Source organism: Lithobates pipiens, unplaced genomic scaffold (genome assembly GCF_037356315.1).
Source record: "Lithobates pipiens isolate NorthernLeopardFrog02 unplaced genomic scaffold, aLitPip1_a1.2 Scaffold_8, whole genome shotgun sequence".
NCBI lineage: Eukaryota > Metazoa > Chordata > Amphibia > Anura > Ranidae > Lithobates > Lithobates pipiens.
This window is the reverse complement of record NW_027507903.1, coordinates 615,630,359-615,653,811: the sequence shown is the minus strand read 5'-3', so window position 1 is coordinate 615,653,811 and position 23,453 is coordinate 615,630,359. Positions and strand designations below refer to the sequence as shown.

Here is a 23,453-nt window from a genome sequence, read left to right as displayed (position 1 = left end):
CCTCTCTGCAGCTCAGATTTCTATGTCACCTTTGTTTGATTAAATGAATGACTTTTTTGTACTGTAATTGTGACTTTTTTTGTACTGTAATTGTGATTTTTATGGGTTTTCTTCCTTGTACAGTTGAAACACAGCCTACGGAAACTTATATGTTTATTATTCTACCTTTGCATGTATTGGAAGAACGCTTGTCCCATTAAAAATAGTATATTGTTTGAAAGCCTTGGGGTCTTTAAAATGACTCAAAATCAGTAGTACAAGTCAAATTCAGCAGCCTTGGTAAATGGTATGTGAGGTCACCCTTTTGCAGTGGTCAACCGGAAGAGAATGGGGGGGGAGGGGGCAAGCCTGAGTGTGGCTCGCTTCAATGTAGCCCTGCATATCCTTACCTTCTGTTCATCCCCTACTCCATTTATAAGCTATGAGGGCTGAGGAATCCATGTGTGACAACACTGTCAGATGGAGCGAGTCACATGGTCCTTCCATACCTTCAAGCAGTGGCGGTCCACTTTCTTGAGGTGGGGTGCCTCAAGTGCAGCTCCCGATGTCACCAAGGGGCCACACATAAAATTAGGTGAATATGCAGTCTCAGGGCTGGTTCATGTTTGCTTGTGCCTCTGAAGAATGTTCTGCGCTTGGATCACTCTTTAGAGAGCATTTGGCAGTCAATGAGGAAGCATTGTTTTGCCTGATTTAACCCCTTGAACATTGCAGTAATGTGCTGCAACTGCCCGCACTGCATGTGGTAAAGGGACGCTTGCAGAGTGGTTCTACGACCGGCAAAAGCGTCAGGGGGGTATATTTTCTGCCATGGCCATGAAACAAAGGATCTGCAGCTAAAGGGGGAGCGGTAAAAACACAGCAAGTTTTACTGTCCCTCAACTGCTAGTGTTAGCGAGCCCTCATTGACAACAGACACAACAGACACACAGCAGGATATGTTCAAAGACCCGGGGCATGAAAGAAAAGATGGCCAGAGGCTGTAGACATGATACAAGAGATGGTTAGAAAATGTGAGCATTCTGCAAGAGATGGTCAGAGACTGTAAGCATGACACAGGAGACGGTCAGAAATTGTAGACATTATACAAGAGATGGTCAGAGATTGCAGTCATGATACAGGAGATGGTCGGAGACTGCAGACATGATACAGGAGATGATCAGAGGCTGCAGACATGATAAGAAGATGGTCAGAGACTACAGCCATGATATGGGAGATGGTCAGAGACTGCATACATGATACGGGACATGGTCAGAGACTGTAGCCATGATACAAGAGATGGTCAGAGACTGCGGCCATGATACAGGAGATGATAAGAGACTGCAGGCATTATACAGGAGATGGTCGGAGACTGCAGACATTATACAGGAGATGGTCGGAGACTGCAGACATTATACAGGAGATGGTCGGAGACTGCAGACATGATACAGGAGATGATCAGAGACTGCAGACATGATACAAGAGATGGTCAGGGACTGTAGCCATAATACAGGAGATGATCAGAGACTGCAGACATGATACGGGAGATGGTCAGAGACTGCAGACATGATATGGGAGATGATCAGAGACTGCAGACATGATATGGGAGATGATCAGAGACTGCAGACATGATACGGGAGATGATCAGAGACTGCAGACATGATACGGGAGATGGTCAGAGACTGCAGACATGATACAGGAGATGGTCAGAGACTACAGACATGATACAGGAGACGGTCAGAAACTGCAGACATGAAACAGCAGACAGTCAGAGGCTTCAGACATGATACAGGAGATGGTCAGAGACTGCAGCCATGATATAGGAGATGGTCAGAGACTGCAGACATGATATGGGAGATGGTCAGAGACTGTAGCCATGATACAAGAGATGATCAGAGACTGCAGACATGATACAGGAGACAGTCAGAGGCTGCAGACATGATACAGGAGCTGGTCAGAGACTGCAGCCATGATATGGGAGATGGTCAGAGACTGAAGACATGATACGGGAGACAGTCAGAGACTGAAGCCATGATACAGGAGACGGTCAGAGACTGCAGACATGATACAGGAGATGGTCAGAGACTGCAGACATACTACAGGTGATGGTCAGAGACTGCAGACATACTACAGGTGATGGTCAGAGACTGCAGACATGATACAGGAGATGGTCAGAGACTGTAAACAAGCTGCATTAGACTATCAGGGCTGTGAACACGATATAGGAGTTTTTTGTAGACTGGAGTTCACGCTTCAAGAGACAGTTATTATAGACTGGGAACACATTACATAAGAGATCAATTCTACACCAGAGCAATAAGGAAACCCACATCAGTGTCTGTCGGCGCCCCAAGGGCCACGCAAAATCTGCTGCATGCAGGTTGTCCTTTCTCTTGTGATAATATGTGGGGTAGGGCTGAAGCATGGGGGGGGGGGGGGGGAGGGGGTGGAGTAATGCCAAACTTTTTTTTTTTTTAAGCAGAATGGGGACCCCATGAAAATTAAACAGGCTGGACACAGGCTTTATGAAGGTGGAAAAACAGTGCAATTACTGAGATTTTTACAAACTACAGTCTCTAGGATTTACAGAGACTGATGCAAAAAATTGTCTTAATAAAATATGTCGGCATACCTGTGACCACCCTGACAGGTTCACTTTAAGTATGGGACATGTTGTACAGTTCTTTGAAAGTTATAAGAAAAATGGAACTCTGCTACACTATTCACACCAACACTGCAACTACATCGCCATCTAGTGGCAGCTTTGAGGAACTGCAGCAGCCTTAGAACATTCCCACTAATTCTTGATTTAATCAGAATTAATCCAGCCATTTCCAGTGTATGTGTAAACCTTCGTCCACAGGAAAATGAAATCACGCTCTGAAGAATAAACAGGGGCCCATATACTCAGGCTGAATGTTTCAGGTGGGTCTATTTATAAAAAAAAATAAAAAAAAAATTTGCATTTTCCAAAAAATCACTCATAATGCCTGTAATACGTATGACACCTCAGTTTCTATGTTTTGCATTTCTAACATTCGATTGTAAGAGAAAATTAATTTTAAATTTAATTTTAATTTAATACCCCATGCCCTAAATGCAAAACATTTGAAGTGGAGAGAAAATAGACCAATCACATTCGTTTTGGCTCTCATTCATACAAAATGCATATACATGAAGGTTCGCAAGATGAATAGCTCTGCCATTTTTATTTTTATAAACCCCATGGTTTACAGAGCAGAGTTCTCTGTTCTGGTGGAACATTCTTAGACTATACCGTTAGCATTCGATCAATTCAGAAAATAGCCTAACTCTTTTGATCAAATGTTCTTAAGACTATTTTCTCTTAGGGTCGAATGTTAGGAAATGGTATATTCACCCTGTGAAAGGCACCAAGTAGAAACTGACATTTCACAGATATTAAAGACATTATGGGTAATATTTGTGACTTTTGCACAGATGCCGGGACATTTCCACTGCAACTTTTTTATTATTATTATAAACAGATGGGGATCAACGCCCCCCCCCCAGGTGTTTGAAGGACAGGATTTTACAGGCCAGTGAGCGTTATCTGCAGCATTATCATCATGGCTGCCAGAGAACTGCCCATAAAAATCACACTGAATTAGATCCTCTTCTACATTTAGCTGTGACTGAGGCAGCAATAGGTGACAACTACCACAAGGTGTCTTTGATTACCTTCCAGGTCCAGAAAAGAACCCCTTCTGTCCTGTTTTGCTTTGTTCCCAAGAGCCAGTAAGCCCAGGCACTTTGCTAAAACAGGACTTTTAAAAGAACCAAGCCCTTCCCTGCCTAGACCCCAGCACCCCTTTAACAGGGTCTTTATGCCTGGTGGGGGGATGAGAAGGATTGGCCAATCACGTGCCTACTGCGATTGGCTGTTACAGTGGTCACATGATGACCAGTCCTGCCAGCTCCCGATCATTAGTACAAACCAACAGCTTGGTCACTGTGATGGGAGTTGTATGAAGTCCAGCATTACTACACCCAGAGGACCAAGATGAGGCAAAAAGGACATTCTGGACAGCCGCACTCCGGAATATAGGCTTTATTTGTAAAAAAGTCCAACAGATACAAGCCACAGCAAAAAAACGGGACAAACGAGCTGACGCATTTCACACTTAACAGTGCTTAGTGACCTACAACTAAGCACTGTTAAGTGTGAAACGCGTCAGTACGTTTGTCCCAATTTTTTGCTGTGGCTTGTATCTGTTGGACATTTTACAAATAAAGGCTATATTCCTGGAGTGCGGCTGCCCAGAACTTCCTTTTTGCCTCATGTTGCTATATGCTTAGCCGGCATCTGGTGTTCCAGTTCCAAGGAGAGTTCTATATCCATATTTCCACCTGGAGCAGTGATCCCCCTTCCATTACCCAGAGGACCAAGGGAAGTTGTTAAAAGTAGTGTCGTGGCTAGACCCTGCATGCCATTAAGGCCGAACATAGATGGTCCCAATTTGACCCGCCTATCGGCAGGCTGATTGTTGTACCCAAGTCGTTCCATTTATGAGGCAAATGAGGTTCAATGTAGAAAAATGCTAAATAATGCATTTGGGTGGCAAAAATATGAATGCAATCTATACACTGGGGGGGGGGGGAACCTCTGGGGGAATCTAGGATGGAAAAGGACCTGGGGGTCCTAGTAGATGATAGGCTCAGCAATGGCATGCAACGCCAAGCTGCTGCTAACAAAGCAAACAGAATATTGGCATGCATTAAAAAGGGGTTAACTCCAGAGATAAAATGATAATTCTGCAAGACTCTGGTCTGGCCGCACCTGCAGTATGCTGTCCAGTTCTGGGCACCAGTCCTCAGGAAGGATGTATTGGAAATGGAGCGAGTACAAAGAAGGGCAACAAAGCTAATAAAGAGTCTGGAGGATATTAGTTATGAAGAAAGGTTACAAGCACTGAACTTATTCTCTCTAGGGAAGAGACGCTTGAGAGAGATATGATTTCAATATACAAATACCGTACTGGTGACCCCACAATGGGGATAAAACTTTTTTTGCGGAAGGGAGTTTAACAAGACACGTGGCCTCTCATTAAAATGAGAAGAAAAGAGGTTTAACCTTAAACTACGTAGAGGGTTCTTTACTGTAAGAGCGGCAAGGATGTGGAATTCCCTTCCACAGGTGGTGGTTTCAGCGGGGAGCAGCGATAGTTTCAAAAAACTATTAGATAAGGACCTGAACGACCACAAAATACAGGGATATACAATGTAATACTGACATATAATCACACATAGGTTGGACTTGTGGCTTTTTTTCAACCTCACCTACTATGTGGGATTTCTCGCCCACAATAACCATTCTGTTTTCCTGGCAGGGACAGCTACCCGCCGGGAGAACACAATAGCTCAGCAGGAGAGACTCCCCCATCAAATCATCCCTGCATCTATTACCTTTTGTACCACTACTCCCTCCATTTAGAATGTAATCTCTATGAGTAGGGCCCTCCTGTATGGAACTGTACTGTAATTGTGCTGTCCCCCCTCTACATTGTAAAGCACTGCGTAAACTGTTGGCACTATATAAATCGTATATAATAATAATAAACACTGACTGTGTTGATGGGGAAAAAATAAATAAATCAAACGATTTTCTTTCCTTCCACTCATGGTTGCAGGAAAGAAAAATCATATAATCTATGGATTGCCCAACACTGTCTTTATACCTGGGGGGGGGGGGGGGGAATGGAAATAACAGGCCAATCACATCCCCACTGTGATTGGCTGTCAATATCCACCGCACTATTCCCAAAGCACACATTCCTGTAGAAATGGCTGTGTATGTAAGTGGGTGCTGAACCCACCACCGTCTGGAACCGTGTCAAGTCAGAGCAAGAGAATGGCACCAGCACACCAAGGATCTCCAGAACGGGTCCAAAGCTTTTTTCGATCACATCACTACACCAGATTGCAACATTTCGGAGCCATGCAGGACCCCTTCATCAGGCATGGGACTAACACATGATCGGGAGCTGATCCTGCCAGCTCCTGATCATTAGTAGATACTAAGCTGACAGCTCGGTCACTGTGCTGGGAGTTGTATGAAGACCACCATCACTGAACCCCTCCCGATGACCAAGGAGAGATGTTAATTGTATTGTCATGGCCAGACCAGCATCCAATTAGCTGGGTCTTTGTGGCTGGGGGATGGGAAAGATCAGCCAATCATGTTCCCATTGTGATTGGCCGTCACATGATCAGGAGCCAGTCATGCCAGCTCCTGATCATTTGTAGATACCGAGAGCTGTCTTGACAGCTTGGTCACTGTGCTGGGAGTTGTATGAATGAAAGCATTATGGAACCCAGAAGACCAAGGAAAGATGTTGAATGTAGCGTCATGGCCATGCCCCCCCAAGTAGCACCCTGTGTGCACAATGTCATGATGAAGAGAGCAGAGCTGATGTGATCATATTACTCTGCATTGTCCAGGATCATCCACTGCCAGGAGAGGACCCAGTACTTAAAAGAAAAAAAAAAACCAACACACATATATCCCTGGAGCAGGCACTGTTGCTCTAGTGATCACCATTTGCTCCCAGGTCCTGAGCCTATTACAGCTATTTCCAGCTTTCCCATGGATCTTCTAGATAGGGATCAAGCATAGGGGGTTGATTTACTATAGGCAAATAGACTGTTCCCTATCTGCAAGTGCAGTTGCTCCAGAACGGAGTAAAAGGAGATAAAGCGTTACCTTACAATGAATACCCAATCACATGCAAGGAAAAAAAATAAAAATAAATGTGTAAGTACACACATAATAAATAAAAATAAATTAATTAAAAACTATATATATATATATTTTTTTTTTATTATGTGTGTACTTACACACACATTTTTTTTTTCCCCCTTGCATGTGATTGGGTATTCATTGTAAGGTAAAGCTTACAGCATTTTTGCTTGCACATGATTGGATGATGGAAGAGCTATTTTCTCCCTCATTTACTAAGCTCTGAAGCAACTACACTTGCAAAAGTACACAGTCGATTTGCCTTTAGTAAATCAACCCCATTAGTTACATTGGTGCAAGCTTGACCATTGTAACCATGAAAAAATATCCTTCCCTGGAATGCATTTTTAAATGTGTCCACTCATGCACTAAGGGAAAAAAAAAAAAAAAAAAAAAAACACAGGGTCAGTTGCTGACCTCCTATGAACACTAATCCCCTGGCTATTTCCACCTTCAAAGTTTTCTGACTTGGAACAAGCACATTGATTAAAGATTCGGACAGAAGTCAGATCTGCATTCTTGATGGCCGACTCCTCAAAGTACCGAAGCCAATGGATCAGTTTGACGGGCAAGCAACCAGCCTCAATATGGAGTTCTCACTTTATTGAGCAAGCATGACTAATGAGAAGAGGAGGCAGTAAAAATAATTTATTTTTGGCATTATAGAAAAATGTACACAGCGATAAACACACACAGATCTGGAGGATGGGCACAGACAGCCGATGTCTATATTCTGCACTCAGGAACACACAACGTCCGGTCTCCTCCGCTGCTCACAGGTACTGAGGGGAGGTGACGCTCTCCAGCTCCACTTGTATGGACACAATGTGATGTCCGGGAACCATGGCAAGACCCAGGACACGAGGCTCTCTGATAGGAAAAGTGTCTACAGGGAAGAGAAAGAACTTTAGTGGAACATAATATAAATTATATATTGTGCTTTTTTTATTTTAAAAAACGTTTCACATATGACAAAGGATTCCTAGAGCACTACAGGTTACCTAAAGGAGTAGCACAGCAAAATCAGATGCCAATTAGTGTTACCTTGTTATGTTGAAATAAATCTCTATCATGGAGGAGTCACTCCAAGGCAGGGGTCTCCAAACTGTGGCCAGAGGGTCAGATGTGGCCCTTTTGCTGGCCTTTAGCCGGCCCTTCGGGCACTATTCCTCCCACTGACACCAACAATGGAGCACTATATTTTCCACCAATACCAATGATGGGATACTATTCTTCCTACTAATAGGAGGTATACTCCTCCTACTGACCACCAACCCTGAGGTCATATTTATTCTCACTGGTGCTGGGCCCCTGACATTTTCTGCCCCTGCTGCCTACAATTCGCCCTCCTAAAGTCTGAAGGACAATAAAGGGGCCCTTTGTTTGAAAACTGTGGAAACCCCCTGGGATCTGTGTAACCAGAGCAAAGATCGTCACGAACAACAAGCATTTTATGACACTTTAGGTAAGGAGGAACTGTAAAAGTTGAAGGACATTACCTTTAAAAGGGGTTGTAAACCCAGTTTATTTATTTTTTAATAACAAACATGTCATACTTACCTCCACTGTGCAGTTCGTTTTGCACAGAGTAGTCCCGATCCTCGACTTCTGGGGTCCCCCGGCGCCACCGGATCTAGTGCCCACGTTGGAGAAGGCTCTCCTATCGAGTCCTGCATCTGTGTACATTCACACAGAATGCTGGACTCGGCCCCCGCCCCCCACATCATTGGATTTGATTGACAGCAGCGGGAGCCAATGGCTGCGCCACTATCTATCCATTCAAGAGCCGAGACAACGAGCAGAGAGGAAGAGCGCATCTCCGCCGAGGGAGCGAGCGGGATCAGGTGAGTAAAAACCAGGGGGTGGGGGGCTGGGGGGACGGTCAGTGTTCAAAGTTTTTTCACCTTAATGCATAGAATGAGCAGGTGAAAAAACACGAGGGTTTACAACCCCCAAAGGGAACGAGTAGGTTGGCGTTTTTGGAGACCAGGTTAGTGATGTAGCTGGGGGCCGAGTAAATATACTATGGGGTGGTCCAGGTGTGGTTAATGACAGCAGGCAGGGGAGGAGCTCTGGGTGATATAGGCAGGCACCCATAAATCCTTTACTAATATCCATCACGTGGGTGGTTACCTAGGAGTGGTTAGATCCAGATAAATGGGCAATGAATCTGTACACTCCTAAACCTGTAGTATATAGGTGGGCAATTCCCTGCTTGTGCGATTGGCTCACTGATTTCCCCAGAAATCGGCAATATTTTTATTATACAGAATTTATACAGTGCCAACAGTTTGTGCAGCGCACCAATATACAAATCCGGTTTTTGAAATCCCCTGTGTTAAAAAAAAAAAAAAAAAAAAAAAAAAAGTTAACCAGTTCCCGACCGGCGCGCGACAATGTACGTCAGCAGAATGGCACGGGCAGGCATATTGGCGTACAGGTACGTCCATTTCTATATGATGCCCTGCCACCGCGTGTGTGCGCGCCGGTCGGGACCCCCCCATGAGTACGGTCGCGGGTTCCGCGGACTATCGCCGTGGGGATACCCGCGATCGTCTCACGGGGAGGCTGAACGGGGAGATGCCGTTGTAAACAGCATCTCTCTGTTCTGCCTAGCAACAAGTGACGCTGATCTCTGCTCCATGTGATTGGAGCAGAGATCAATGTTCACCAACACAAAGCCACGCCCCCCAGTTAGTAACATGCCCCAGGACACACTTAACCCCTACACTGCCACCCCCTGATTAACCACTTCACTGCCAGTGTCATTTACACAGGAATCAGTGCATTTGTATAGCACTGATAAGAATACGTATCGGCCTAAACTGAGGGAAAAAAAAAAAATTTAATATATTTTTGGGGATATTTATTATAACAAAAGGTAAAATATAATGCGTTTTTTTCAAAATTGTCGCTCTATTTTTGTTTATAGCGCAAAAAATAACCACCACAGGGGTGATCAAATACCACCAAAAGAAAGCTCTATTTGTGGAAAAAAAAAAAAAAAACGTAAATTTTGTTTGGGAGCCACGTCGCAAGACCGCGCAATTGTCAGTTAAAGCGTCGCAGTGCCGAATCGCAACAAGTGGTCGGGTCTTTGGCCAGCAAAATGGTCCGGGGCTGAAAGTGGTTAAAAAAATAAAATAAAAAAAAGTACATTTTTGGCGAGATACTCCAAGGGAGATTACATCTAAAGGGATGCAGACTCTGGCACTTTCTTCATTAGAGCCCTGCTGATTTAGCAGCCGACTACTGCCCTGCTGGCAGATAAAGTGTCATTTTGGGGGGGGGCGCAGTCACTCACAACGCAGGTAGATGAACGGTCCTGTGGGCCTCCCCCCACTGTCACTCACAATTCTGGAGTTGCCCTGGAAGCAAAGAAAGAATGGTCACATGGGGCCTGCTGTCACTCACAATCCTGGAGCCACCCCATGGGGCAGATGAAGAATGGTCACATGGGGCCTGCTGTCACTCACAATCCTGGAGCCACCCCATGGGGCAGGTGAAGAATGGTCACATGGGGCCCGCTGTCACTCACAATCCTGGAGCCACCCCATGGGGCAGATGAAGAATGGTCACATGGGGCCTGCTGTCACTCACAATCCTGGAGCCACCCCATGGGGCAGGTGAAGAATGGTTACATGGGGCCCGCTGTCACTCACAATCCTGGAGCCACCCCATGGGGCAGGTGAAGAATGGTCACATGGGGCCCGCTGCCACTCACAATCCTGGAGCCACCCCATGGGGCAGATGAAGAATGGTCACATGGGGCCCGCTGTCACTCACATGTCTTCACCTCACAGGCAGAGAACGAGTGGTCACATGAGGAATACTGTTACCAACAATTCTGGAGCCACCCCACTTCCACAGTCATGAATAATGTGGGACCTCTATAACACACAATACTGGAGACATCTGACCTGAAGAGCATCTCCTCTAGTGCATCCTAGAAGCACTTTATTATCATCATCAAAGGACCCGATGTGTGTGGCCCGCGGGCACAAAAGGCAGCATGGGGATTTGTGTGTGTAAACACACAAATCCCTGTGTTATCAGGGGAGAGGAGACATAACGTGTGTTCCTACTAAGTTGGAACAGTGATCTCTCTCTCTCTCTCTCCTCCCCTAGTCAGTCCCATGACCCCCACAGTTAGAACACACCCAGTGAACACACATTTAACCCCTTTATCTCCCCCTAGTGTTAACCCCTTCCCTGCCAGTGATATTTACAGCACTGATTGCTGTATAAATGTCACTGGTCCCGTAAATGTGTCAAGTGTCCGACAGGATGTCGCAATCGCGCCAAAAACCACAGATCGCCGCCAATACTAGTTAAAAAAATTAATAAAAGGACATACCCTATTTGCCGGCGTATAAGGTGGCTGGGCATATAAGACGACCCCCTAATCTTCCATTTAAAACGCTGGATTTGTTCTATACTTGCTGTATAAGACGACCCCCTTCCGACCAGTCTGTCAGCCTGCTCGATGTAACAGTTAACACTGTCTCACAGTATACCGCGCTGAGCCAATCACGGCAAGCAATGTATTCTATTCATGAATACAAAGCCTGCTCAGATTGGCAGGGGCTGTAACATCATCAGCCCGCGCCTCTGACTCTCAAAGCCAATCGGAGCAGGCTTCCGTATGGCCTGCTCGGATTGGCAGAGGTGGTTACTCCAATCCGAGCAGGCTTTGTATTCACTAATAGAATACATCGCTTGCCAGGATTGGCTCCTCGGTGTATATTGTATGTATACAGTATTACCGCACATTTATTGCGAGCATCCAGTAGGCTGTCATCCAGCGGGCGGCTTGCATAGAAAATGACCTCTGCTTTATACCCGACGTATAAGACGATATTTGGCCGTTTTCTTTTAGTGTAAAAGGTCGTCTTATATGCCGGAAAATACGGTACATCTCTCCCATAGTTTGTAGATGCTAAAACTTTTGCGCAAACCAATCGATATACACTTAATGCGATTGACCACGCAATTGTCAGTTACAGCAACGCAGTGCTGAATTGTAAAAATTGCTCTGGCCAGGAAGGGGGTAAATTCTTCCAGGGATGAAGTGGTTAATGACCATATTTTATGTGCCCGGAGTTTCTATTTAACAAATAGTTACCTTGTGCCAGTAGGAGGCGATATTGTTACACGTTTTATAGGCCAACCTTAGAGTGGACCTCAAGCTAGAAAGGCGGCCTCCAGTCCTCCACAGGACTCTGCACAGGTAAGAGGTGCAGGAGGACAGTCACCTTTTACACATCTTCACATGTCAGTCCTGGACAGGGACAAGGTGATGGCTCGGATTTCTTCTGTACCCCTAGTTGACATTTAAACTGGGGTTGCTGGATCACCTCCTAGACGTTTTGAATGTCCAATGGGGTCTCACCTGAGGGACGGAGGAATTCCTGGGCTGAACCAAGGATGACGTTACAGTCCCGGTCTGTACAGAGGAAGCAGCCAATCAGGGAGCGTCCATCTGTCATCTCTATCCGCATGTTTCGGTTCAGGAGAGACTGCAGCTTGTGGCGGGCGTTGTTCCTGGGCCCCACATCCAGGTCCTACCAATACATAACATTCAATCTCTACTACAATGTCCGTGTACAACCCCTCCTCCCAGTCCCTGTATAGGACACCCCGGTCCATGGGGAGCCCCCCCTCCTCCCAGTCCCTGTATAGGACACTCCGGTCTCTGGGGGCCCCCCCTTCTCCTCCCAGTCCCTGTATAGGACACTCCAGTCTCTGGGGGGACCCCCTCCTCCTCCCAGTCCCTGTATAGGACACTCCGGTCTCTGGGGGGACCCCCTCCTCCTCCCAGTCCCTGTATAGGACACTCCGGTCTCTGGGGGGACCCCCTCCTCCTCCCAGTCCCTGTATAGGACACTCCGGTCTCTGGGGGGACCCCCTCCTCCTCCCAGTCCCTGTATAGGACACTCCGGTCTCTGGGGGGTCCCCCTCCTCCTCCCAGTCCCTGTATAGGACACTCCGGTCTCTGGGGGGACCCCCTCCTCCTCCCAGTCCCTGTATAGGACACTCCGGTCTCTGGGGGGTCCCCCTTCTCCCAGTCCCTGTATAGGACACTCCGGTCTCTGGGGGACCCCCTCCTCCTCCCAGTCCCTGTATAGGACACTCCGGTCTCTGGGGGGACCCCCTCCTCCCAGTCCCTGTATAGGACACTCCGGTCTCTGGGGGGACCCCCTCCTCCTCCCAGTCCCTGTATAGGACACTCCGGTCTCTGGGGGGACCCCCTCCTCCTCCCAGTCCCTGTATAGGACACTCCGGTCTCTGGGGGGACCCCCTCCTCCTCCCAGTCCCTGTATAGGACACTCCGGTCTCTGGGGGGACCCCCTCCTCCTCCCAGTCCCTGTATAGGACACTCCGGTCTCTGGGGGGACCCCCTCCTCCTCCCAGTCCCTGTATAGGACACTCCGGTCTCTGGGGGGACCCCCTCCTCCTCCCAGTCCCTGTATATGACACCCCAGTCTCTGGGGGGCCCCTCCTCCTCCCAGTCCCTGTATAGGACACCCCAGTCTCTGGGGAGCCCCTCCTCCCAGTCCCTGTATAGGACACCCCAGTCTCTGGGGAGCCCCCCTTCTCCCAGTCCCTGTATAGGACACCCCAGTCTCTGGGGAGCCCCCCTTCTCCCAGTCCCTGTATAGGACACCCCAGTCTCTGGGGAGCCCCCCTTCTCCCAGTCCCTGTATAGGACACCCCAGTCTCTGGGGAGCCCCCCTTCTCCCAGTCCCTGTATAGGACACCCCAGTCTCTGGGGAGCCCCCCTTCTCCCAGTCCCTGTATATGACACCCCAGTCTCTGGGGAGCCCCCCTTCTCCCAGTCCCTGTATATGACACCCCAGTCTCTGGGGAGACCCCCCTTCTCCCAGTCCCTGTATAGGACACCCCAGTCTCTGGGGAGACCCCCCTTCTCCCAGTCCCTGTATAAGACACCCCAGTCTCTGGGGAGACCCCCCTTCTCCCAGTCCCTGTATAGGACACCCCAGTCTCTGGGGAGCCCCCCCTTCTCCCAGTCCCTGTATAGGACACCCCAGTCTCTGGGGAGCCCCCCCTTCTCCCAGTCCCTGTATAGGACACCCCAGTCTCTGGGGAGCCCCCCCTTCTCCCAGTCCCTGTATAGGACACCCCAGTCTCTGGGGAGCCCCCCCTTCTCCCAGTCCCTGTATAGGACACCCCAGTCTCTGGGGAGCCCCCCCTTCTCCCAGTCCCTGTATAGGACACCCCAGTCTCTGGGGAGCCCCTCCTCCTCCCAGTCCCTGTATAGGACACCCCGGTCTCTGGGGGGGGGGGGGCTCCTTCTCCCAGTCCCTGTATAGGACACCCCGGATTCTGGAATGGTGGTGGGGAAGGTCGTACTCACCCCAGGAGGGGGGCTACATCCATTCTCCTCCAGCACAGCTGCCATCTCCTCTCCCCGCAGTGCACTATGGGACGCACACAACCCAGCCACCAATGGAAAGGATACGCCCCCAAGACCACCTTCACCCAATCACACCGCCTATAATGTTTGTACACCGGACGTGACGTCCTATGGGAGCCCTGTGGAACGCAGAAGTGCAGAAACTAAACCGGAAATAGTGTATAAGGGCGGAAGGAGGGCGCTGCGCGTCCCGTTGCCGAGGTAACCAAGAAGCCTTCAATCATGTCTCCGGCGAGAGCTCCGTTCTTCACTCCCAGGGAGGTATCCCGGCACTGCACCGCCGCCGACCTGTGGGTGTCGTACCTGGGACGGGTGTATGACCTCACCCCACTGGCCGCCCACTACAGAGGTGATTCCGGACACATCTCCACACACAAACTGACAGATGACCGACCTCCCATATTGTCTTCTGTTATTGGTTTTAGCTTTATCTGTGACCCCAAAGGGGAGATCCACCCTCACTTCCATTATATGCGACACCTTACAAGAAATGGTGTCACATGAAATTATTTATTTTTAGTTAGTGTCCCCGCTGGAGAGATTTACTATCACTTCCTGTCCTGTGTCTGACCCCTACACCTGTCCCCTGTTTACTGTCCCTGTGTGTCCCCCTCCATTCACCTGCCCCCCCCACTGTGTCTATGCCACCTCCCCCTTACTGTCCCGTCCCCTCGCACTGTCCCTGTGTGCCCCCCCTCACCTGTCCCCCCATGCCACCCCCTTACTGTCCCTGTCCCGTCCCCTCGCACTGTCCCTGTGTGCCCCGCCTCACCTGTCCCCCCTATGCCACCCCCTTACTGTCCCTACGTGCCCCACCTCACCTGTCCCCCCTTACTGTCTCTTTGTCCCCCTCTTGCTGTCTCTATATGCCCCCCCACCCGCCCCCCCGTGAACTGTCTCTATGCCCCCCCTACTGTCCCTATGATGTGTCATTTCCGCCCCCCTCACCTGTCCTCTTGCACTGTCCCTGTGTGTCCCCCCCTCACCTGTCCCCCCATACTGTCCCTATGTGTCCCCCCTCACCTGTCCTCCCCGTACTGTCCCTATGTGTCCCCCCCTCACCTGTCCCCCCGTACTATCCTTATGTGTACCCCCCAATACTGTCCCTGTGTCCCACCTCACATGCTCCACTGTACTGTCCTTATATGTCCCCCCATACTATCCCTGTGTGTCCCCCCCCTCACCTGTCCCCCCGTACCGTCCCTATGTGTCCTCCCTCACCTGTCCCCCCTTATTTAAAAACACCTAGACATTTTCAAAAATCATTATAAAAAAATATGGGGATTTGGTAACACCATATTGCTATATGGTGCTTAAGCCCACTTACTGCGACAGAGTACCCCATGATTAGTGGGTCCTACACTATCCATAGATTGGGAGATCCTGCTTCTCTGAACCATGGGAGCTATACTCCTCCAAATGGGAGAACATGAGGTCTCCACCATGACACAGGTGGTCACTAATGAGAGGTACTCACTGAGGGAGTGGGGTGCTCCACCCAACAGGATTTGGTCAGAATCCATACAATAGACAAACAAGATATTTGGGGGGCACACCCTAAAAGATGTATTAAAGATGGTAAAGCCATAAGACCATACAACAGAACAAAATATTACAGCGCACACATGTCCCTATTTGTCCCCCCTAACCTTTCCCCCTTACTATCCCCTTGTGTGTCCTCCTCACCTGACTCATTGCCCTGTCCCTGTGTGTTCCCCCTTTACCTGTCCCCCTGTATTGTCCTTGTGTGTCCCCTCTCACCTGTCCCCCTGTATTGTCCTTGTGGGTCCCCCCTCACCTGTCCCACTGTATTGTCCTTGTGGGTCCCCCCTCACCTGTCCCACTGTATTGTCCTTGTGGGTCCCCCTCACCTGTCCCCCTATATTGTCCTTGTGGGTCCCCCCTCACCTGTCCCCCTGTATTGTCCTTGTGTGTCCCTCCTCACCTATCCCCCTGTATTGTCCTTGTGTGTCCCCCCTCACCTGTCCCCCTGTATTGTCCTTGTGTGTCCCCCCTCACCTGTCCCCCTGTATTGTCCTTGTGTGTCCCCCCTCACCTGTCCCCCTGTATTGTCCTTGTGTGTCCCCCCCTCACCTGCCCCCCTGTATTGTCCTTGTGTGTTCCCCCCTCACCTGCCCCCCTGTATTGTCTTTGTGTGTTCCCCCCTCACCTGCCTCCCTGTATTGTCTTTGTATGTCCCCCCTCACCTGCCCCCCTGTATTGTCCTTGTGTGTCCCCCCAATCTGTTGCTCCATGCTGTCTCTGAGCAGAATAATTACTGTCTGTCCCTATGTTTGCCTGTGAGTGTGGCCTTTACATTTCTGTCTTGTGTCTCCTTTTAGGTGACATTTTGTTGAAGCCAATTATTGAAGCTGCAGGGAAGGATATCAGTCATTGGTTCAATCCCAAGACAGGCGATGTAAGTAGAAATTAGAGAATGCCTCTTTATGTAAACTAACAGGTCATTGCTGGACGGGTGCAGTGCTGACTGTGCCCAGCGTCCAGCGATCTTGCACAGCGTCCATCGCTCTCACACGGCGTGCCCAGCATCCATCGCTCTCACACGGAGTGCCCAGCATCCATTGCTCTCACACGGAGTGCCCAGCATCCATCGCTCTCACACGGAGTGCCCAGCATCCATCGCTCTCACACGGAGTGCCCAGCATCCATCGCTCTCACACGGCGTGCCCAGCCTCCATCGCTCTCACACGGCGTGCCCAGCCTCCATCGCTCTCACACGGCGTGCCCAGCCTCCATCGCTCTCACACGGCGTGCCCAGCCTCCATCGCTCTCACACGGCGTGCCCAGCCTCCATCGCTCTCGCACAGCGCTCTCACACAGCGTGCCCAGTGTCCATCGCTGCCACACGGCGTGCCTAGCGTCCAGTGCACTCACGCGGCATGCTCATCATCCAGCGCTCCCACACGGTGTGCCCAGCGTCCAGCGCTCCCACACGGTGTGCCCAGCGTCCAGCGCTCCCACACGGTGTGCCCAGCGTCCAACGCTCTCAAACAGTGTGCCCAGCGTCCAGCGCTTTAACATAGCTTGAGAGTGTGTTGGGGAACATGTTCTGATCCATCTTTCAGTAGTTAGCCCCTGAACTGTCACACCAGGGAAGTGCTGGGATAGTTGACCTTCGTATGTGTTTTTATAGTTCTTTTCTGCTAACAGTCATTTTATTTTGTCCCTGTCTTCACAGATCAAGACATTCATAGATCCACAAACTGGCTGCTTGAGATACTCTACACCTCAGGGGCGTTTTCTCCATATATCCCCTTCCTACCCCTGTTCAGATTGGGACACAGACTTTGGACGCCCTTGGTGGAGGGATCCATCCTATGAAATTGGAATCTTGTCTGCCAAAACCCGGATCATACGTATCATTAACACGCTGACATCCCAGGAGCATACCTTGGAGGTAAGTGGACTCTAAATGGCACACTGCTTGCAGGGTGATACAGACAGAAGGGAGCTATGAGTCTGTCCTCCTCCTGCAGGGTGATAGACACAAGGGGGCTATGAGTCTGTCCTCCTCCTGCAGGGTGATACAGACAGAAGGGAGCTATGAGTCTGTCCTCCTCCTGCAGGGTGATAGACACAAGGGGGCTATGAGTCTGTCCTCCTCCTGCAGGGTGATACAGACAGAAGGGAGCTATGAGTCTGTCCTCCTCCTACAGGGTGATACAGACAGAAGGGGCTATGAGTATGTCCTCCTCCTCCTGCAGGGTGATACAGACAGAAGAGGGCTATGAGTCTGTCCTCCTCCTGCAGGGTGATACAGACAGAAGGGAGCTATGAGTCTGTCCTCCTCCTACAGGGTGATAGACAGAAGGGGGCTATGAGTCTGTCCTCCTCCTCCTGCAGGGTGATACAGACAGAAGGGGGCTATGAGTCTGTCCTCCTCCTGCAGGGTGATACAGACAGAAGGGAGCTATGAGTCTGTCCTCCTCCTACAGGGTGATAGACAGAAGGGGGCTATGAGTCTGTCCTCCTCCTCCTGCAGGGTGATACAGACAGAAGGGAGCTATGAGTCTGTCCTCCTCCTGCAGGGTGATACAGACAGAAGGGAGCTATGAGTCTGTCCTCCTCCTGCAGTGTGATACAGACAGAAGGGGGCTATGAGTCTGTCCTCCTCCTGCAGGGTGATACAGACAGAAGGGAGCTATGAGTCTGTCCTCCTCCTGCAGGGTGATACAGACAGAAGGGGGCTATGAGTCTGTCCTCCTCCTGCAGGGTGATACAGACAGAAGGGAGCTATGAGTCTGTCCTCCTCCTCCTGCAGGGTGATACAGACAGAAGGGAGCTATGAGTCTGTCCTCCTCCTGTAGGGTGATACAGACAGAAGAGAGCTATGAGTCTGTCCTCCTCCTCCTGCAGGGTGATACAGACAGAAGGGAGCTATGAGTCTGTCCTCCTCCTACAGGGTGATACAGACAGAAGGGGCTATGAGTATGTCCTCCTCCTCCTGCAGGGTGATACAGACAGAAGAGGGCTATGAGTCTGTCATCCTCCTGCAGGGTGATACAGACAGAAGAGGGCTATGAGTCTGTCATCCTCCTGCAGGGTGATACAGACAGAAGGGGCTATGAGTCTGTCCTCCTCCTCCTGCAGGGTGATACAGACAGAAGAGGGCTATGAGTCTGTCATCCTCCTGCAGGGTGATACAGACAGAAGAGGGCTATGAGTCTGTCCTCCTCCTGCAGGGTGATACAGACAGAAGGGGGCTATGAGTCTGTCCTCCTCCTACAGGGTGATACAGACAGAAGGGAGCTATGAGTCTGTCCTCCTCCTCCTGCAGGGTGATACAGACAGAAGGGAGCTATGAGTCTGTCCTCCTCCTCCTGCAGGGTGATACAGAAGGGAATGTCTCAGTTTTATATAAGACGTTTATAGTGTGACCCTTGTGTCTTTTAGGTCTGCTCGGAGGAAACTATATGGGAGATTCTGCGCCGCTATTTGCCATACAATGCCCATGCCGCCAGTTACACATGGAAGTACTGCGGTGTTCCTCTGAACATGGATCTGACATTAGAGGAAAACAGTGTGGAAGATGAAGATGATGAATTTGAGGAACTGAAGTTAGATTCCGACCTGTATACAGCCAGCATACACTTATATTTCAATGATGACTTGACAGAACTTTAAATAGCAAGGCATCAACCCCCCCGGTCACCACTACATCCTTATTCCATAAGGTTTTCTGATATACAGTGCCAGTTTTATATTTTCTTAGGCCAAGAGACAAAGTAAATTGCTGTTCATTCTTTTTAGTTGTTGTGCAGAGTAGCCAATCAAATTGCAGATCCTTTGATGCCAAAAACCAATCACAGTGCAGCTATCCTACAACATATTAGCCAGTCACCAAGCCAGGTATAGTTCTAGTTTTTGGAGGAGTTTTACCACAATGATTGGAAAGCTTCAGTCCTTATAATGCCGCATACACATGATCGGAATTTTGGTCGGAAAAAGCTCTGATGGTTTTCCAGACAGAATTCCGATGGGATTTCGCTTAAGCTGTCTTGGATACACACAGTCACACCAAATTCCGACCGCCAAGAACGCGGTGACGTGCAACATGTAGGAAGGCGCTAGAAAAAGGAAGTTCAATAGCCAATAGCTTCCGTCTTGTAGTTGAATCTGAGCATGCGTGAGTTTTTGCGCATCGGAATTACATACACACCATCAGAATTTCTGATAGAAAGTTTTTCCATCTGGAAAATTGAGAACATGCTCTCAAATTTTTTGTTGGCGGGAATTCGGCCAGCTAAATTCCGATGGAGCATACACACGGTCGCATTTTCTGATGAAAAGCTCTTATCTGTCTTTTGCTGGCTGAAATTCCAATTGTGTGTACGCGGCATTGTAACTTAATCGATTGTTTCTAGAGTAGAGTTAAAGCCCAACTCTAGAGTCTACACCGCCAAACTTTATTTTAACTTTAACTTTATTGTATTTAATTGTTATATATACTGAATTTTAATCAGTCACGTGACAAGGAGCAGAGATGCAGCTGTGCATCGTAGCCAATCAGCTTCTAACTTCAGCTTGTTTAACTAAGCTCTGACAATAAAACCTGGAAGCTGATTGGTTGGTATGCACTCTCTGGTTTTAGTAAATCAATCCCCTGTGTGTTGTTCATCCTGGATGAGAACCGATGGCAGATAAGAGCATGGAAAGAGTGAGTAGTACATAAAATAGCATGTGGGGGGTATGATAGAAACCTAAACAAAAATATAAAAAACTGGGCTAAGGCTTTAACTGCTAGCCAATTATTTAATATGGGTTTTTCCTGGTGATTTGGTACTCTACTTTTTTTGAGAAAATAGGACCCTTATCAGAAACCATCCAATGAGAAATGGACGGGTTGGCAGGAGGGTATACAATAGACATGTGCACTGACAAAAAATGTGTTTGTTTTCATTTCATTCGTTTTTTGCTTTTTTTTTTTTGGAAATTCGGAAAACCAAAAATTCTGATTTTCGAATTTCCTAATTTCAGATTTTCGGAAATTCAAAAATGCGAAAATCTGAAAAAAAGGAAGAAAATCAGTAAAATTCTAAATAATAACTAACTATTAAATTAGAGGTATTGGAATTTCCTTTCAAATTTGTCTGTTTGTGAATGTAACAAATACTAATTTATCTGAAGATAGGAATTGTCCAAAAATAAGGAATGCCACATTTAAACAAATGGAATGGAACAAATTAATAATAATAAAAAAAGGTTTTATAATTATTATTATTTATTATTATTAGATCGTTACGTTCCATTCGTTTTAAAAGGGCATTCGTTATTTCAGATAATTCATTCAAATACATTCACTAACAGCCAAATTTTAAAGGAAATTCCAATACCTATAATTGTAATATTCATTATTAGTTATTATTTCAGATTTTCATTCTTTGGAATTATCAGATTTTCATTCTTATTCTTGGATTTTCAAATTTCCAAAGTTTAGAATGTTTAAACTTATGAAATTTCCGACATTTCGAATTTCCGACATTTCGAATTTCCGACATTTCGATTTTTCCGACATTTCGAATTTACGACATTTCGAATTTACGACATTTCGAATTTACGACATTTCGAATTTACGAAATTCAGAATTTTCGGAAATTTGAAAATTCGTAATTTCGGAAATTTGAAAATTCGTAATTTCGGAAACTCAGAAATTCAAAAATTGGAAAGAAAATCAGTAAAATTCTAAATAATAACTAACTATTCAATTATAGGTATTGGAATTTCCTTTCAAATTTGTCTCTGAAGTTACAAATTATCCGAAATAGTGAATGCCGCATCTAAACAAATGTAATGGAACAAATGATTAATTACTGTATTTATTGATGTATAGAACACTCACTTTTTCACCCTGAAAGTCGGGTTCAAATGGTGTGTCAGTGTTATACGGCAATACTGCAATTTGGGCTGCCGGGGAGGGGACGAGACGAGAGACGGCAGATTACATAAAGTGAGAATCTCCTGTTTACACAGCGGCCTCTGTAATAGGAAGTCCCGTCTCCTGGGCCGCCATTGGACCACTGTTCTGTCTATCATATAACTTTGTATTAAAGAGGCTGCTGAGTAAACAGATTTGCGTTGTATGTAATCTGACGGCGCTCATCCCGCCCCCATCCCTGTCCCTTCCGAGGCAGCAGTAATCTGAGGTGAAGCTGCAGATGGGCACTGATCAGGCTGCATTTATGACAAAGGTGAGGCTGCATATGGGCATTGATCAAGCTGCATTGATGGGCAATTGTGAGGCTGCAGATGGTATTGATCAGGCTACAAATGGGCAATGGTGAGCCTGCAGATGGGCAATGGTGAGCCTGCAGATGGGCAATGGTGAGGCTGCATTGATGGGCACTGACCCTTATTTTGCTTCAAAGTTCTTCATTTAAAATGTAAGTTTTTTTTCCTGAAACTTCCCTCCTAAAATGGAGGTGCGTGTTTATACACCTGTTATATGCTGATAAATACGGTAATAATGATAAAAAGGTTTTATTATTATTATTGTTAGTTATTATTATTAGATCGTTACGTTCCATTTGTTTAAATACGGCATTCGTTATTTCAGATAATTTGTTCAAATACGTTCACTAATTTGAAAGGAAATTACAATACCTATAATTTAATATTTATTATTAGTTATTTCAGATTTTATTCTTTTGAATCTTCTGATTTTCATTCTTATTCTTGGATTTTCAAATTTCCAAATTTTAGAATTTTTACATTTCCGATAATTCGAATTTCCGACATTTCGAAAGTCGTAATTTCTGAAATTTGGAAAATTTCGGTATTAACAAATTTTTTAAACGAATCCAGAACTAAAATTGCACATGTCTAGTATACATTCCGTTGAGCTGAACAGAAGTCTGTGGCCGCACCTCCCCTAACAACATGCATGTCTGATAAGGGCTCAGGAGTTACATAGCCCTTGAGTCACAAGCTATGAATATCCACTGAGCAGCCTGTTAACAATGGAAAGTTTTATTCTTTATTGAGGAATTTCTTGAAGGATAAGTTCACCTTTTGGTAAAAAAAAATAATAAATGTACATATTTCTGCAGAATAAAAAAAGTGCCTTTTTATTATTTTTTTTTTCTTCCTTGCAGGAGCCTGGGCAGCATAACACCTGTGATCTAAGTAGATCATGGGTGCAATGCCAGACTCCTGCAGACTCTCGGTATTAGGGTTGCACCAATACCGGTATCCAGGGCCATCTTTAATATTGATTGAACCCTGGGCACACATCCACTTATCAACTATTTGTGAGCTAAAAGGGCCCCACAACAATGACTGGGCCCGGGGCAGCTGTCTCTTTTTGCCCTGCGTTAAAGATGGCTCTGCCGGTACCAGTGCCCCAGTACTCCTACTTGTGCAAATGCTCCGATACCTGAAACTGATACCTTTGCAGTGCGATTTGAGCCTATACAAAATGAATGGGCTCAAATGGCACTGCGAAGAATCGCATGTGATTTGAATAGGAATGTGATGCGATTCCTGTCCGAATGACATGCGGTTTTCCCCCCCATCACTCATATGTGAATCCAGGCTTGTCATAGTGACTTCAGCCTGTGTTCATACAGGAGCGGTGCAGGAAACCGCATTCAATTCGGACAGGAATCGTACCGCATTCCTGTTCGAATCACCTACGATTCTTTGCAGTGCCATTTGATCCCATTCATTTTTGTATGGGCTCAAATCACACTGCAATGGTATCGGTACTGGGAAACGCCGAGTTCTGACGAAAAGTAATCGATACTCTTACTCGCTGGCAAC

The 23,453-nt window shown here is 47.4% G+C and overlaps 2 protein-coding genes across 2 annotated transcripts; one reads left to right on the top strand and one right to left on the bottom strand.

The window, feature by feature from the left end:
• Positions 1–7,369: 7,369 nt before the first annotated feature.
• Positions 7,370–14,269, bottom strand: NAA38 (N-alpha-acetyltransferase 38, NatC auxiliary subunit). The gene is made up of 3 exons (XM_077470670.1): positions 14,115–14,269; positions 12,129–12,300; positions 7,370–7,622 (listed from the first exon to the last, which is right to left on the bottom strand). Exons 1-3 carry the CDS (start codon positions 14,157–14,159, stop codon positions 7,510–7,512), a joined length of 330 nt encoding a protein of 109 aa, XP_077326796.1. The 5' UTR covers positions 14,160–14,269; the 3' UTR covers positions 7,370–7,509.
• Positions 14,270–14,346: 77 nt separating this feature from the next.
• On the top strand, positions 14,347–22,859 carry CYB5D1 (cytochrome b5 domain containing 1). Its single transcript, XM_077470669.1, has 4 exons — positions 14,347–14,523; positions 16,517–16,593; positions 17,374–17,592; positions 19,089–22,859. The coding sequence occupies exons 1-4, from the start codon at positions 14,397–14,399 to the stop codon at positions 19,317–19,319; spliced, it is 654 nt and encodes a 217-aa protein (XP_077326795.1). The 5' UTR covers positions 14,347–14,396; the 3' UTR covers positions 19,320–22,859.
• The last annotated feature ends 594 nt before the right edge of the window (positions 22,860–23,453 follow it).

What these genes read in the sequence shown, in the direction of transcription:
- NAA38 (XM_077470670.1), bottom strand. Translation starts at nt 14,159, where the DNA reads ATGGCAGCTGTGCTGGAGGAGAATGGATGTAGCCCCCCTCCTGGG. An exon ending in GATGTAGCCCCCCTCCTGGG is followed by an intron (nt 12,301 to 14,114) that starts GTGAGTACGACC and finishes ATGTATTGGTAG; the next exon opens with GACCTGGATGTGGGGCCCAG. An exon ending in GGAATTCCTCCGTCCCTCAG is followed by an intron (nt 7,623 to 12,128) that starts GTGAGACCCCAT and finishes TCTTCCCTGTAG; the next exon opens with ACACTTTTCCTATCAGAGAG.
- CYB5D1 (XM_077470669.1), top strand. Translation starts at nt 14,397, where the DNA reads ATGTCTCCGGCGAGAGCTCCGTTCTTCACTCCCAGGGAGGTATCCCGG. An exon ending in TCAATCCCAAGACAGGCGAT is followed by an intron (nt 16,594 to 17,373) that starts GTAAGTAGAAAT and finishes CTGTCTTCACAG; the next exon opens with ATCAAGACATTCATAGATCC. An exon ending in CCCAGGAGCATACCTTGGAG is followed by an intron (nt 17,593 to 19,088) that starts GTAAGTGGACTC and finishes TGTGTCTTTTAG; the next exon opens with GTCTGCTCGGAGGAAACTAT.